This window comes from Theropithecus gelada, chromosome 20 (assembly GCF_003255815.1).
Source record: "Theropithecus gelada isolate Dixy chromosome 20, Tgel_1.0, whole genome shotgun sequence".
In the NCBI taxonomy this organism is placed as follows: Eukaryota; Metazoa; Chordata; class Mammalia; order Primates; family Cercopithecidae; genus Theropithecus; species Theropithecus gelada.
This window is the reverse complement of record NC_037688.1, coordinates 24,842,400-24,857,031: the sequence shown is the minus strand read 5'-3', so window position 1 is coordinate 24,857,031 and position 14,632 is coordinate 24,842,400. Positions and strand designations below refer to the sequence as shown.

The 14,632-nt window shown below is 40.2% G+C and overlaps 1 protein-coding gene across 3 annotated transcripts in view; it reads right to left on the bottom strand.

The window, feature by feature from the left end:
- The window catches only part of CBFB (core-binding factor subunit beta), a 77,776-nt gene that overhangs the window by 18,058 nt on the left and 45,086 nt on the right, over positions 1-14,632 (bottom strand). The window contains exon 5 of one of the 3 annotated variants that reach the window (XM_025371569.1): positions 525-651. In XM_025371569.1, coding sequence (XP_025227354.1) covers positions 525-651 — 127 coding nt within the window. The remainder of the gene's footprint in view (positions 1-524; positions 652-14,632) is intronic. The other 2 variants (XM_025371568.1, XM_025371567.1) reach the window with 2 other exon arrangements.

Here is a 14,632-nt window from a genome sequence, read left to right as displayed (position 1 = left end):
AAAAAAAAAAAAAAAAAAAAAAAAAAAAAAAAAAAGAAAGGTTAAAAGAAAGTTTGTTAATTCCGTTCTTTGAATAGTTTGAAAATATTAAATTTTCCTTTAAAAATCACACAAATGACCGACAATTATAGCTACAAAATCAAGATAAATATTCATAGGAAAATGGAAAGTAATATTACTCCAAAGAGTTTTAATAATGTTCTAAAAATATGCAGTCTATGTTAACATAAGCCAGTTTTTACAAATAATTTGAAAAACAAGAAAAAAAAATAGGTGAGATTTTGGGTAAATGAATTAAGAGAAAATATACCTTATTATAGTAAATGATTTTTATGAAGATCAATGAATGAGGAATTGATGTACAACTTTAAAATTAGAATAAATTTCTTTACAGCAATTACATTTAATAAATACAAAGTCAGAGAATACAACTTTTTAAAAAGAAAAGACAAAATTAAACCATTAAAAAGCATTATGCACAAACATCACAAACACAGCCTGAGAGTTTGGGGGAAAGTACTAACCAGTTACTGCCAGCAGCTGTGAAACTCTCACCTCCATTTCCTCCCGATGAGACCTGTCTCTATCTTCAAATTCGCGTGTCCTTCTCCGAGCCTCTTCAAAGGCCTGTTGTGCTAATGCATCCTCCTGCTGTCAGAATACATGAAATACCTATTTTAATTCTGATTTATAAAAAAAATACAAGATCTGGGGTGTTTTTTTTTTTTCCTGAAACAGCGGCTGGGCACAATGGCTCACGCCTGTAATCCCAGCACTTTGGGAGGCCAAGGCGGGCAGATCACTTGAGGTCAGGAGTTTGAGACCAGCCTGACCAACATGGTGAAACCCTATCTCTACTAAAAATACAGTAATTAACTGGATGTTGTGGCGCATGCTTGTAAACCCAGCTACTTGGGAGGCTGAGGCAGGAGAATAGCTTAAAACCCGGGAGGCGGAGGTTGCAGTGTGCCAATATTGCGCCACCGCACTCCAGCCTAGGCAACAAGAGCGAAACCCCGTCTCAAAAAAAAGGAAAAGAAAATAAAAACAAACAAACAAAAAACAGCGTACCACTCTGTTACTCAGGCTGGAGTACAAGTGCAGTGGTGGAATCACGGCTCACCACAACCTGAAAATCCAAGGCTTAACCCCATTACACCAATTCTCCTGCCTCAGCCTCCCAAGCAGCTGGGAATACAGGCACACACCATTGCGCCTGGTTAATTTTTTTTTTTAGTTTTTGTAGATACTGGGTCTTGCTATGTTGACCAGGCTGGTGTCAAACTCCTGGCCTCAAGAGATCCTCGTCTCGGCCTCCCTAAGTGCTGGGATTACAGGTGCAAGCCACCTTGTCCAGCCTTTTTAATTCTGACAGAAACAAACAGCAGAGTATTTCTGAAACATCAACAGCATTAAAAAAAAAATGTCAGAGGTACTTTTAAAAGAAAAATTCAGTATTTCATATTTTATACTACACCTTGGAAACGAAGTCATGTTAATCATATTTTAACAATTGAAAATGCTCTTCCGTTTTCTTTACTTACTTAATCCTACTCATCAAAATAAAATCCTGATCAATCAACATTTAAGGCAGAGAAGGACAAGAAAAAAATGTGGTAAATACTTCTATCATTTGGGGAAAAGAAAGGCTCTATGAACTAAAGCCAGAAATATAAATGAAGATGAACAGCACTGACTACACAAATGTTGGAAACTTCTGGACAACAAAAAGCAAATAAAAATCTCAAGGGAAATTATTAAAGAAAATATATTTGTTAACATACAACAAATCTGTCTTTTCCCAGTTAGTGGCTAAAGATCTGCACATGAAAGAAACCCATATACCTCAGGACTCATTGTGTCTAAAAAGGTAACCAACTTAAACTTTCTCCTCTACTCTTTTTTGGTCTCTGTTGGTGGCACCATTTTTTTTTTTTTTCTGCTAGAAACCTGAGCCATCATCTTTGACTCTTCTTCACTCTCTCCTTGTCTCTACAGTCAACCAACCACTGAGTCCTACCCACTTGATGTCCTACATATTTTGGAATCTTCAGTCTCCTCTTCATTCCTATAAAAAGTTTCCTAGTTCAGGCCCCTAAAAATCTCACTTAGACCATTGCAAAAGTCTCCTCAACAGTCTCTCCTTGCTTCCATTTGGTCACCCCTCAACCCAATCTACCACACAGCCATCGGAGTATGCCTTTAAAGCACAATCTGACCACAATGCCCCCAACTTAAAAGAGCTCCCTTACTGTGTACAGCCTAGGATGCCTGGCGTTTGCCGTCACACACTTCTGAAAACTAGATTTTTTTTTTCTGAGACAGAGTCTCACTCTGTTGCCCGGGCTGGAGTGCAGCGGTGTGTTCTCTGCTCACTGCAACCACGCAAGTTCAAGCAATTCTCTTGCCTCAGCCTCCTGAGTAGCTGGGACTACAGGCGCGCGCCACCATGGCCGGCTGGTCTTGAACTCCTGACCTCAAGTGATTTGCCTGTCTTTGCCTCCCAAAATCCTGGGCTTACAGGCGTGAGCCACTGCGCCTGGTCAGAATACTAGGATTTTTGATGGTACACTTGAAGAAACTAAAAGATCCAAAACAATACCAGAAAAGTCACCAATACTACTCACTTTCCTAGATTCACTGCAGCAAGGGGTGGCCACGTAACTCAGCTGTAGCCAATGACACAAAAACATAAGTCACCTAATGGGGCTTCCAAGAAAGTTTGAGACATTTCGCCATTCTACCTTCTTAGGAACTGATGCAGTGCTCAGAGATGCAGCAGCCATCTTGCAAACATAATAATGAGGACATAGTCACACAGTGAGCATGCTACAGCAGCAAGACTAAGAGACCTTATATCATGTCAGGGTCAAAAAAAAAAAAGGCCTCGGGCCACTGATAACATAATTAAGTGCTATACCAGGCCTGGACTGTGTACTGCTAGGTATCTTGTTCTGTGTGATAAATCCTTTATTTGTCACTGTCAGTGGGGTTTTCTAATACTCCAAATTTTCAGTGACAATGTCTATAATGTAAACAGAATGGAAAGATGTAATTCAAACATTTGACTGAACATCATGACATGGACCTACTATATTCTCATGACATACTATATAAGCCAGAGGTATCCACAAAATAATGCTGTTCCCAATTTCCCAGGGCTTTCTATACACTTAGGTATCAACTGGGACACATGTGCTCATGACAGGAAAAAACTGTGGGCCTGGCGTGGTGGCTCACACCTGTAAGCTCAAGCACTTTGGGAGGCCAAGGCCGGTGGATCACCTGAGGTTGGGAGTTCAAGAAACCAGCCTGGCCAACATGGTGAACCCCGTCTCTACTAAAAAACAAATACAAAAAATTACCCAGGCATGGTGGCAGGCCCCTGTAATCCCAGCTATTCAGGAGGCTGAGGCAGAAGAATCACTTGAACCCAGGAGGCGGAGGCTGCAGTGAGCTGAGATCACACCATTGCACTCCAGCCTGGGCAACAAGAGCGAAACTCCATTTCAAAAAAAGAATAAAAAGTAGTATTATTAATATTTGCAGCAAAATAAGCCAGGAGATATTTGGTAGCCCTCACTTTCTTGTTCCATCTTCTGTTTTGATCTTTTCTTTCCTCTTTTTTTCAGAGAAGGGGTCTCGCTCTTAAGCTCAGGCTGGAGTGCAGTGGCATGATCACAGCTCATCGCAGCCTCAACCTCCCAGGCTCAAGTGATCCTCCTGCCTCAGGCTCCCAAGTAGCAGGAACTATAGGTGTGTGCCACCAGAGCTAATTTAAAAAATTTTTTATATAGAGATGGGGTCTCGCTGTGTTGCCCAGGCTGGTCTTGAACTCCTGGTATCAAGTGATTCTCCTGCCTCCACCTCCCAAAGTGCTTGGATCACAGGCATAAGCCACCGTGACCAGCTTGTCTTGGTATTTTCTAATGACAAGTGAGATGTATGTGCAGGGAACAGAATTCACACTTTAACAAACAGTAAAATGGAAAGACAATCAGCAATTACCAGTATTATCCTGATCCTTTCCTGCTGCAATCTAACACCTCCCTTTCAAGGACAGCATAAAGGGCATCTGCTAATAAAAACCACGTGCTCACCCACAAAGTAGGCTCAAATGGCTAGGAACAACTAACTCCATTCAGGTGCGGGTGGGATAAGGTTTTCAATTCTCCTGTCCCCATCAGCCACTTGTTATACTACTAGTCTGTTATTCCAAAGTCTATACCACAATCTGCATAATGTAGCCAGGTGGGGTCATCATAAAACATGGTTGGGTGTAAATGAAATCCACGTGGAAAATAAAGGCTTAGCAGTTCTGTCATAGAGCATACACAAAATATTCTGACCACTCTTGTTGTACAATTCTCTCTTCACTGTATTTAAATTGTGTCTTTATTTATTGTCTAAATCTACAACTATATATATTTTACAGTTTGGTAACACTTACCTTTCTGCAGCAGAGGTTAAAAACTAGAAGTTCATGCTTAATTAAAAAATTAAGAATCAAATTTGTTTCCAAGAAAGTTGACGATGAACATCTCATTTGCACAAAATATCGACCTTTACTATTCTCTTTGGGGACCAGAATGATATCACTGATCACATGAAAACCGAAAGAAATAAATCTGCTGAAGAAGCATCAGTATTTACATAAAAGACAATCAGTATGTGCATTTAACGTATCAATCTGTAGAGCCTAACTTTTCACTTAAATGACTCTTCCAAATTAATTTCACCCACATTTTTTTGCATATGTAAAAAGTAAAGCTGTTTATATGTTGCTTCATGAACAGAAAAACCTTGCAAACAAAAAGACACTAATTTTACAGCAGTGTCATCAGGTACTTCAAATAGAAAATTCATCAATTCCAATAATGGTTCAATTTTTCTAATCCAATCATGGAATCAAATAAAACTTTGCAGGGTCATTATACTGAAGGTGAAATATCATTTTGTGATTGCCAAAACAAAGTCATTTAAAAAGTACCACAATGAAGATAAAATTATTGGCTTACATTGATAATACAAATGGTGGAACACACTGTATAAAAAATAACATTCTCATTGAATTAGACATTTACTAGGAACTAGTAGTGGTACACATGTAATTTATAACTGCATCCAAAGAAATGAAACATTCTATCATTTAGAAGTTATAGTTTATATAGGCCAGGCATGGTGGCTCACACCTGTAATTCCAGCACTTTGGGAGGCTGAGGCAGGTGAATCATGAGGTCAGGAGATCAAGACCATCCTGACTAACACGGTGAAACCCCGTCTCTACCAAAAATACAAAAAATTAGCTGGGCGTGGTGGCGGGCGCCTATAGTCCCAGCTACTGGGGAGGCTGAGGCAGGAGAATGGCGTGAACCCGGGAGGTGGAGCTTGCAGTGAGCCGAGATCATGCCACTGCACTCCAGCCTGGGCGACAGAGCAAGACTCCGTCTCAAAAAAAAAAAAAAAAAAGTTATAGTTTATATAACTTAACAAATATCTTTATATATCCATAGTTAAAGTAACTGAACTGTAGAATTGTGACAAAGCTAACGATGAATTAAAAAAATAATCTCATGATAGTACACACTGGATTTTAAAAAAACTTGAGTCTCTGAAGAACTATGCTAAACAACCTAGTTCCTATAATAATATTGACCTTCTTTTGGTAAATGAGTCTTTGTAGTAACATTTTATTTAAAATTAGTTGGAAATCTCTGATTACTTAATGGTGAAGTACCAAAATTTTCATGTTTTTCAAGTTTTTAGAGAATTATATTAAAAAACCAAGTGTGGCAGATCACCTGAGGTCAGGAGTTCGAGACCAGTGTGGCCAACACGGTGAAACCCTGTCTCTACTAAAAATACAAAAGTTAGCTGGGCGTGATGGAGGGTGCCTGTAATCTCAGTTATTCGGGAGGCTGAGGCAGGAGAATGGCTTGAACCCAGGAGCCGGAGGTTGCAGTGAGCTGAGATTGTGCCACTGCACTCCAGTCTAGGAAATGGAAAAAGACTCCATCTCAAAAACAAACAAAAAACAACCAAGTGTGTAAAGAACACATTCAAACTTAAAGACACTAAAAGATGAAAATACAATTTAAATTTGAATCTTTATAACCGTACTCAGAAATATCTTCATCTATAGAAAAACCTCTGAAATATTTTATTTCAGTATTTTATACATACAAAAAAGTACATGTATCTTAAGGCTATGCTGTCCAATATGACAGCCACATACCACAGATAACTACTGCACACTTGAAATATGAATAGTCTATTGGGTACAGTGGCACACACCTGTAGTACCAGGCTGAGGTGGGATGATCAGTTGAGCCCAGGAGTTTGTGGTATAGCGAGACCTCGTCTCAAAAAAGAAAAAAAGATTAATCTGAGTTGAGAAGCGAAGTAAGCAGACTATACCCCCTGAATTTCAAATACTCATTACTAAAATAATATATCTCAATAAATTTTTATATTGGTTATATGTTCAAATAATACTTTTTGGTATACTGGGTTAAATAAAATGTAAAAATCACACTTGCTTCTTTTTCTAACTTTTAAAATGGGCTTCTAGAAAATTTTACTTTATTTTTTCCTAGAAAAATTTAAATGACAGTATATGGCTTGTATATTAATTCTACAGGACTGCACTGTCCTAAACCTAGCTTGATGAATTTTCACAAATTGAACTCACCCACATAACTAGAACCATATGAAGACACAAAACAGTATCAGCATCCTGGAAGTCTCCTGCTCCATTCCAGTAATTAGCCCCCTCTACCCAAGAGGGCACCATAACCCTTACTTCTAAAGCATGTGTTAACGATGAATAGACCTTGGGCATTTCAGTTTCTGTGCTGCTCTACCCTGTTTCCCTCTTGTTCCAAGAGGTGACCACTATCCATAATTTTGTGAATACTACTTATGGCTTTCCTATTATTTATTACCAAGAGGCGTTTTGCTTAATTTTGCCTCTTGTTTACTTTCTATAGAAATAAATAAATGGAGGGTTAAAAAGCATATATTGGTTTTACCCAACTTTGTACTTTTACATAAATCTATTCATATAACATGTGCTATTTTTAAAATTATTTATTTTTTTGAGACAGTCTGTCGCCCAGACTGAAGTGCAATGGCGCAATCATGGCTCACTGCAGCCTTGACCACCCAGGCTCAAGCGACCCACCTACCTTAACCTCCCAAGTAACTAGGACTACAAATGTGTGCCGCCACGCGTGGCTAATTTAAAAAAATTTTTTTTTTTTTTTTTTAGATGGAGTCTAGCTCTGTCACCCAGGCTGGAGTGCAGTGGCACAATCTCAGCTCACTGCAACCTCTGCCTGCCGGGTTCAAGCGATTCTCCTGCCTCAGCCTCCCAAGTAGCTTGGACTACAGAAACCCACCACCATATCCAGCTAATTTTTTAGTTGAGACAGGGTTTCACCATATTGGCCAAGCTGGTCTCGAACTCCTGACCTTGTGATCTGCCTGCCTCAGCCTCCCAAAGTGCTGAGATTACAGGCATGAGCCACTGTGCCCAGTCAATTTTTAAAAATTTTTGAGATTTTAAAATTTCAGGCTCTTGAACTCCTGGCCTGAAACGACCCTCCCGCCTTGGCCTTCCAAAGTGCTGGGATTACAAGAGTTAAGGCACAATAACTGGCCTGTTCTGTACCCTCAATATTTTTGAGGAACTCACACATATTGGTGTTAGTTGTAGCTTTTCATTCTCATTGTATTTGTGTGACCACGCACTTTATAAATTTCACTGTTAATGGCCATTTGCGCAGTTTACAATTTCTAGCTATTATTAATAATACTGTTACAAATGTCCTAGTACATATTTTGTGATGAATATGCATATTCACTCCTGTTGCTGTCATGCCTTGGAATAGAACTGCTAGATCACGGTTTATATTATATACATACATATGCATATATATATGTGTGTGTGTGTGCATGCGCAGCTTGCGTATTTACAGCCAGTTTTCCAAATGTTGTGCCAATCTTACACAACCAACACACCAACTGCTGCTCTACATTCTTGTCAATGTTTGATATTGTCTTTTTCATTTTAACCATTCTGATGACTGTGTGGTAGTACTGTAGTTTTGATAATTATTTTTCTGATGACCCAATAAAGTTGAATCCTTTTCATTTGTATAGCCTGTTTGTGAACTGCCTGTTAAATGTCTTTTGCCAATTTCTTTTAGGTTGTACTGTGTTTTCTTTCAATGAAAATACTTTCTCACTGAAATGTAAGAGTTCCTTATGCACACACACACACACACATTTTTTTTTGAGATGGAGTTTCGCTCTGTTGCCCAGGCTGGAGTACAGTGACGTGATCTTGGCTCACTGAAACCTCTGCCTCCCAGGTTCAAGCAATTCTCCTGCCTCAGCCACCTGAGTAGCTGGGATTACAGGTATGTGCCACCATACCTGGCTAATTTTTTTGTTTTTTTGTACAGATGAGGTTTTGCCATAATGGCCAGGCTGGTCTCGAACTCCTGGACTCAAGTGATCTGCCTGCCTTGGCCTCCCAAAGTGTTGGGATTACAGGCGTGAGCCACTGCGCCTGGCCTCTACATATTTTATGTAAGTCCTTTGCCAGAAAACATTTTCCACCACTGTTCAGGTTGCCTTTACATTCTCTTAATACTGTCTTTTGATAAACAGTTCTTGGTTTTGCCATAATTCATTATTTATCCATTTACTTACAGTTTAACATCTTTTGTGTCCTGTTCAAGTTTTTGCCTACTCCAAGGTCACAAAATGATCTTCTCATTTTCCTTTAAAAAGCTTTACTGTTTCGGCTGAGCACAGTGGCTCATGTCTATAATCCCAGCACTTTTGGGAGGCCAAGGTGGGTGCATCATGAGGTCAAGAGATCCGAGACGATCCTGGCCAACATGGTGAAACCCCGTCTCTACTAAAAATACACAAATTAGCAGGGCATGATGGTGCGCACCTGTAGTCCCAGCTACTCGAGAGGCTGAGGCAGGAGAATCGCTTGAACCCGGGAGGCAGAGGTTACAATGAGCCGAGATCATGCCACTGCACTCCAGCCTGGTGAGAGCTAGACTCCATCTCAAAATAAAAAAAACGCTTTACTGTTTCACATTTTATAAACTGCTATCCATCTGAAATTGATTTCTGTGAATGGTATAAGGGGCTCTGAAATATTTTCCCCTCACAAAAATGTTTTATTGTCCCAGCGCCATTTACTGAAGAGACCTACCCCCCGCCCCCCTGCCCTTGTCTGCATTGCAGTATTACCTTTGTCTTTGTTTATTGCTGGTATATAGAAATGTAACTGATGGTGTACTGACCTTGTATTACATCTAATACCCTGTGAAATTCATGTGTTAGTTTTCTTTTTTTTTTTTTGAGATGGAGTCTCGCTTTGTCGCCCAGGCTAGAGTGCAGTGGCGCCATCTGGGCTCACTGCAAGCTCCGCCTCCCGGGTTCACGCCATTCTCCTGCCTCAGCCTCTGAGTAGCTGGGACTACAGGCGTGCACCACCACGCCCGGCTAATTTTTTGTATTTTTAGTAGAGACGAGTTTCACCGTGTTAGCCAGGATGGTCTCGATCTCCTGACTTCGTGATCCGCCCGCCTCGGCCTCTCAAAGTGCTGGGATTACAGGCGTGAGCCACCGCGTCCAGCTAGTTTTCTCAATAGTTTGTAAATTATCTTAGATTTTCTAAGTACATGCATTTTCTGCAAATAACAGTTTGGTGTTTTGTTTTGTTCTGTTTTGTTTTTAAGATGGAGTCTTGCTCTGTCGCCCAGGCTTGGAGTGCAGTGGCAGGATCTCAGCTCACTGCAAGCTCCGCCTCCTGGGTTCACGCCATTCTCCTGCCTCAGCCTCCGAGTAGCTGGGACTACAGGCATGCACCACCATGCCCAGCTAATTTTTTGTATTTTTAGTAGAGGCGGGGTTTCACCATGTTAGCCAGGATGGTCTCGATCTCCTGACCTCGTGATCCGCCCGCCTCGGCCTCCCAAAGTGCTGGGATTACAGGTGTGAGCCACCGCGCCCGGCTAGTTTTCTTAATAGTTTGTAAATTATCTTAGATTTTCTAAGTACATGCATTTTCTACAAATAACAGTTTGGTGTTTTGTTTTGTTCTGTTTTGTTTTTAAGATGGAGTCTCGCTCTGTCGTCCAGGCTTGGAGTGCAGTGGCAGGATCTCAGCTCACTGCAAGCTCCGCCTCCTGGGTTCACGCCATTCTCCTGCCTCAGCCTCCCAAGTAACTGGGACTACAGGTGTCCTCCATCATGCCCGGCTAATTTTTGTAGTTTTGGTTGAGAAAAGTTTCACCATGTTGGCCAGACTGGTCTCGAACTCCTTACCTCAGGTGATTTGACTGCCTCAGCTTTCCAAAGTGCTGGGATTACAGGCATGAACCATTGTGCCCGGCCTCATGTTTTTTGAGATGGAGTCTCACTCTGCTACCCAGGCTGGAGTGCAGTAGCACGATCTTGGCTCACTGCAACCTCCACCTCCTGGGTTTAAGTAATTCTCCCACTTCAGCCTCCTGAGTAGCTGGAACCACAGACACGCGCCACTATGGCATATTTTTGAATTTTCAGTAGAGACGTGGTTTCACCAAGTTGGCCAGGCTGGTCTCGAACTCCTGACCTCAAGTGATCCACCTGTCTCAGCCTCTCAAGAGTGCAGGGATTACAGGTGTGACCCACCACACCTGGTCACATGTCTTCTGTTTCTTTTTGGGAAAAGAATCTTGGATGGAATTCCTATTTTTAACTGGAAATGATTTGATTCTGAAGTAACAGAACTTGGCAAAAATTTCAGAAGAATCATAAATAGAGACAGAATAATAAATAGAGACAGCTTCGACAGGTTTTTTTCTTATATCAAACTTGTCAAAGAAAGGTACTCTGGACAAAAGCAGAGACAATACCTGTGAAAATATTTCAGCTGAAATATATATACAATTTATCTTTCAAAAATGGAATTGACTCTCTTCCATTTAGCTTAGTTTACCAGATACTTCAGCATTTGTTAGAGAGTATTTTGTCAATTTTTTACATGTTTACAGACACTCAATTGAAGATGTCAACAGTTCCAAATTTACTAATTATAACATGCAATTCTGAAGCATATTGCAGGCACTTTTATGAAGAAAATAAAAGTAAGAGGCTAGATGCAGTGGCTCATGCCTATAATACCAGTGCTTTGGGAGGCTGAGGCAGGAGGATCATTTGAAGCCAGCAATTCAAGACCAGCCTGGCCAACATGGTGAGACCTTGTCTTTGCAAAAAATAAAAAAAACTTAGCCAAGCATGGCAGGAGCTTGAAGCTGTAGTGAGCTGTCATTATACCACTGCACTCCGGCCTGAGCAACAGAGCAAGATTCTGTCACTAAAAAAAAAAAAAAAAGAAAAGAAAAAAGGGGCCGGACATGGTGGCTCACACCTGTAATCCCAGCATTTTGGGAGGCCAAGGTGGGTGGATCACCTGACATCAAGACCAGCCTGACCAACATGGAGAAACCCATCTCTACCAAAAATACAAAATTAGCTGGGCATGGTGGCACATGTCTGTAATCCCAGCTACTCAGGAGGCTGAGGCAGGAGAATCACTTGAACCCAGGAGGCGGAGGTTGCGGTGAGCCCAGATTGTGCCATTGCACTCCAGCCTGGGCGACAAAGCAAGACTCTGTCTGAAAAAAAGGAAAAAGAAAAAAGAGAAGAAAAACAAGACCATATTGAAAAATCTATATATTCTTCAGAAAAATACTGGATACAGATATGAGACTAATAAAGTGCAAAAGTATCAAGACTAAGTATTCTGCTTATTAATCTTAATGTTCAGAATATTAACATAAAGATGTAACTTTTATTTTGCTTTAATGTGTACATATTTTATTTAAAAACATTTTTGAAAGTGTTTTTTGAATGAAACAATTTTTCTAGGGCTAGCAATATAATAAAATCAATTTGTGGGTCAATAAATGTGTGGGTCAAAATGTTACATAATTTCAGTTATTTTAAACAAGACCTTCTTTTAGGAGTAATTCGGTGACAATAAGTAATATAGTCACTCTCATCCTATATCAAATTATATTAATTATGAATGATAAAACATTAACCATCAACTTAAGTAACTTTTCAAAAAACTGTTTTCTGGTTAATTTAGAAGAGTTATTTCTGCCTGTGTGATCAGCAGAGAGAAACAAAGCTGTGCTGGGACATGGAAGTGAGGCTGCCACCAGGCTCACTTGCTAGAGATGGGGCCTATTCCAGCCCAACGAAAGAGGGCTGAAATCCATGCTTTGTGATTTTACACTCTTACTACACAAGACACACATCTGCAGAAGAGTGGAAACCCTAAGTATAAAATGCTGAAGTACAAGCAGTAACAAACAAGAGTCTTTGTTTAGGAACTGTACTGTATGCCAGATACTGTGCTAGGCATGGCCCTTTACATATGCTATCCCATTCAACAGCCCACAATTTTGTGGGCAGTATTATCCCATCTTAGGAAGGAGAAATCTGAGGCCTGGAGAAATTTAATAACTTGCCAGCATCACAAAGCTGGTGTTTTAGTCATCTCAGGATGCCATACTAAAATGCCATAAATGGTGTGGATTAAACAACAGAAATTTATTTTCTCACATTTCTGGAGACCAGCAGTCCCAGATCAAGGTGCCAGCCAATTTGGTTCCCCATGAGGAACCTCCTTCTGGCTTGCAGACATCCATCTTCTCACTGTGTCCTCATATGGCAGAGAGAGAGCGAGCTCCTCCTGTCTGTTCTCATAAGGACACTAACCCTACTGGATCAGAGCCCCACTCTTATGCCTTTATCTAACCTTAATTACCTCCATAAATGCCCTATCTTCAAGTACAGTAACAACAGAATAGGGCTTCAACATATCAATTTGGGGATGGGATACATAAACATTCAGTCCATAAGAGCTAGTAAGTGATGGGGCCAGGATTCACATTATACGACTATGAACTTCTGCCCCTAGTATCTACATTTCATTGCCTCTTTACTTATATTATCTTGCAGATGACCTGGGGACAAGGAGAGCTACGGGGAAGTACTGATTGCTACCTAAATAGTTGGAGTCACCTGCTTTCAATTTTTTTATTATACACTGTATAACTCCTATTATCATAAGAATTATGTAACTCCGTTGTGATAGCAGTAAACTATCATAATAGATGGCACTTAATTTGTAATGATATAGTTCAATTTGGGGACTATGGAAATAAGGCTTGGAAAACTCCAAGTATAAAAAAATGTTAAAAATTTTAACCTATCATCTTAATAAAATACTTTAGTTTTTGTTGTTTGTTTTTGAGACAGGGTCTTGCTCTGTCACCCAGGCTGGAGTGCAGTGGTGCAACTCGGTTCATTGCAATCTCTGCCTCCTGGGTTCAAGCAACCATCCCACCTCAGCTTCCTGAGTAGCTGGGACTACAGGTGCACACCACCACAGTTGGCTAATTTTTTTCTTTTTTTGGTAGAGACAGGGTTTTGCCACATTGCCCAGGTTGGTCTCAAACTCCTGGGACCAAGCAATGCTCCTGCCTCTGCCTTCCCAAGTGTTGGAATTACAGTGTGAGCCACTGCACCTTGTCAAAATAATTCAGTTTTAAAAGTCAATCCAATCTGAATTTTCCTTATATAAATAAAGTCTGCTTTATCACTTCTTAATAGAAAATAGTCTTCTAGATTGCTGGTTATTATTTTTCTGCAAGAACTGGGAACTGATTAGCATTGTGGAAATCAAGGTAGAGCACGGATTCTTTATTTTTATGTTAGAGATGAAGGTCTCATTATGTTGCCTAGGCTGGGCTGGAACTCCTGGGATCAAGGGATCCTCCCGCCTCAGTCTCCCAAGTAGCTAGGACTACAGACAGGTGCCACTGGGATGACCCGGGCCAGACCAAGAATTCTTTCTTAAGAATTTTCACTTTGAATCTTAAACTTTTCACTAGGAAGTTTTTGTTTTTTGATCCCCTTTAAAGAAAATTCTTACATTTCCATATATAAAGAACTATATGGAAAGAGACAACAAAGAAACAACAAAGAGTTTCTTTATATTCCTGTTACTATTTTAACTTTGTTAAGAAGGTTAATATCAGGGAAACAATTAAAAGACATTAATATCTGCTAATAATCAGGTGCTTTTACATTTTCGTTGTTTTTAAAGAGACAATGACTCACTCTGTCACCTAGGCTTGAGTGCAGTGGTGCGATCATAGCTCACTGCAGCCTCAAACTCCTGGGCTCAAGTGATCCTCCCGCCTCAGTCTCCCAAAGTGCTGGGATTACAGGTGTGAGCCACAGCACCCGATCTGCTTTTACATTTTCTTTCAGTGTTTTTAATATGTCATCCCACAACTTTCTGGCCTCCGTGATTTCAAAAGAAGTCAGCTGTTAATCTTACTGTGGTTCCTTTGCATGTGAAGAATCCTCTTTCTTGCTGCTTTCATGATTCCCTGTCTTTCAACAGTTTATAATGTGACTAGGTATGGATTTCTGTTTATCCTACTTTGTCCACTGAGCTTCTTGGATAATGTAGATTAACATTTTTCATCAAATGTGAGAGTTTTTGGCTATTATTTCTTTTTTTTTTTTTTTTTTTTTT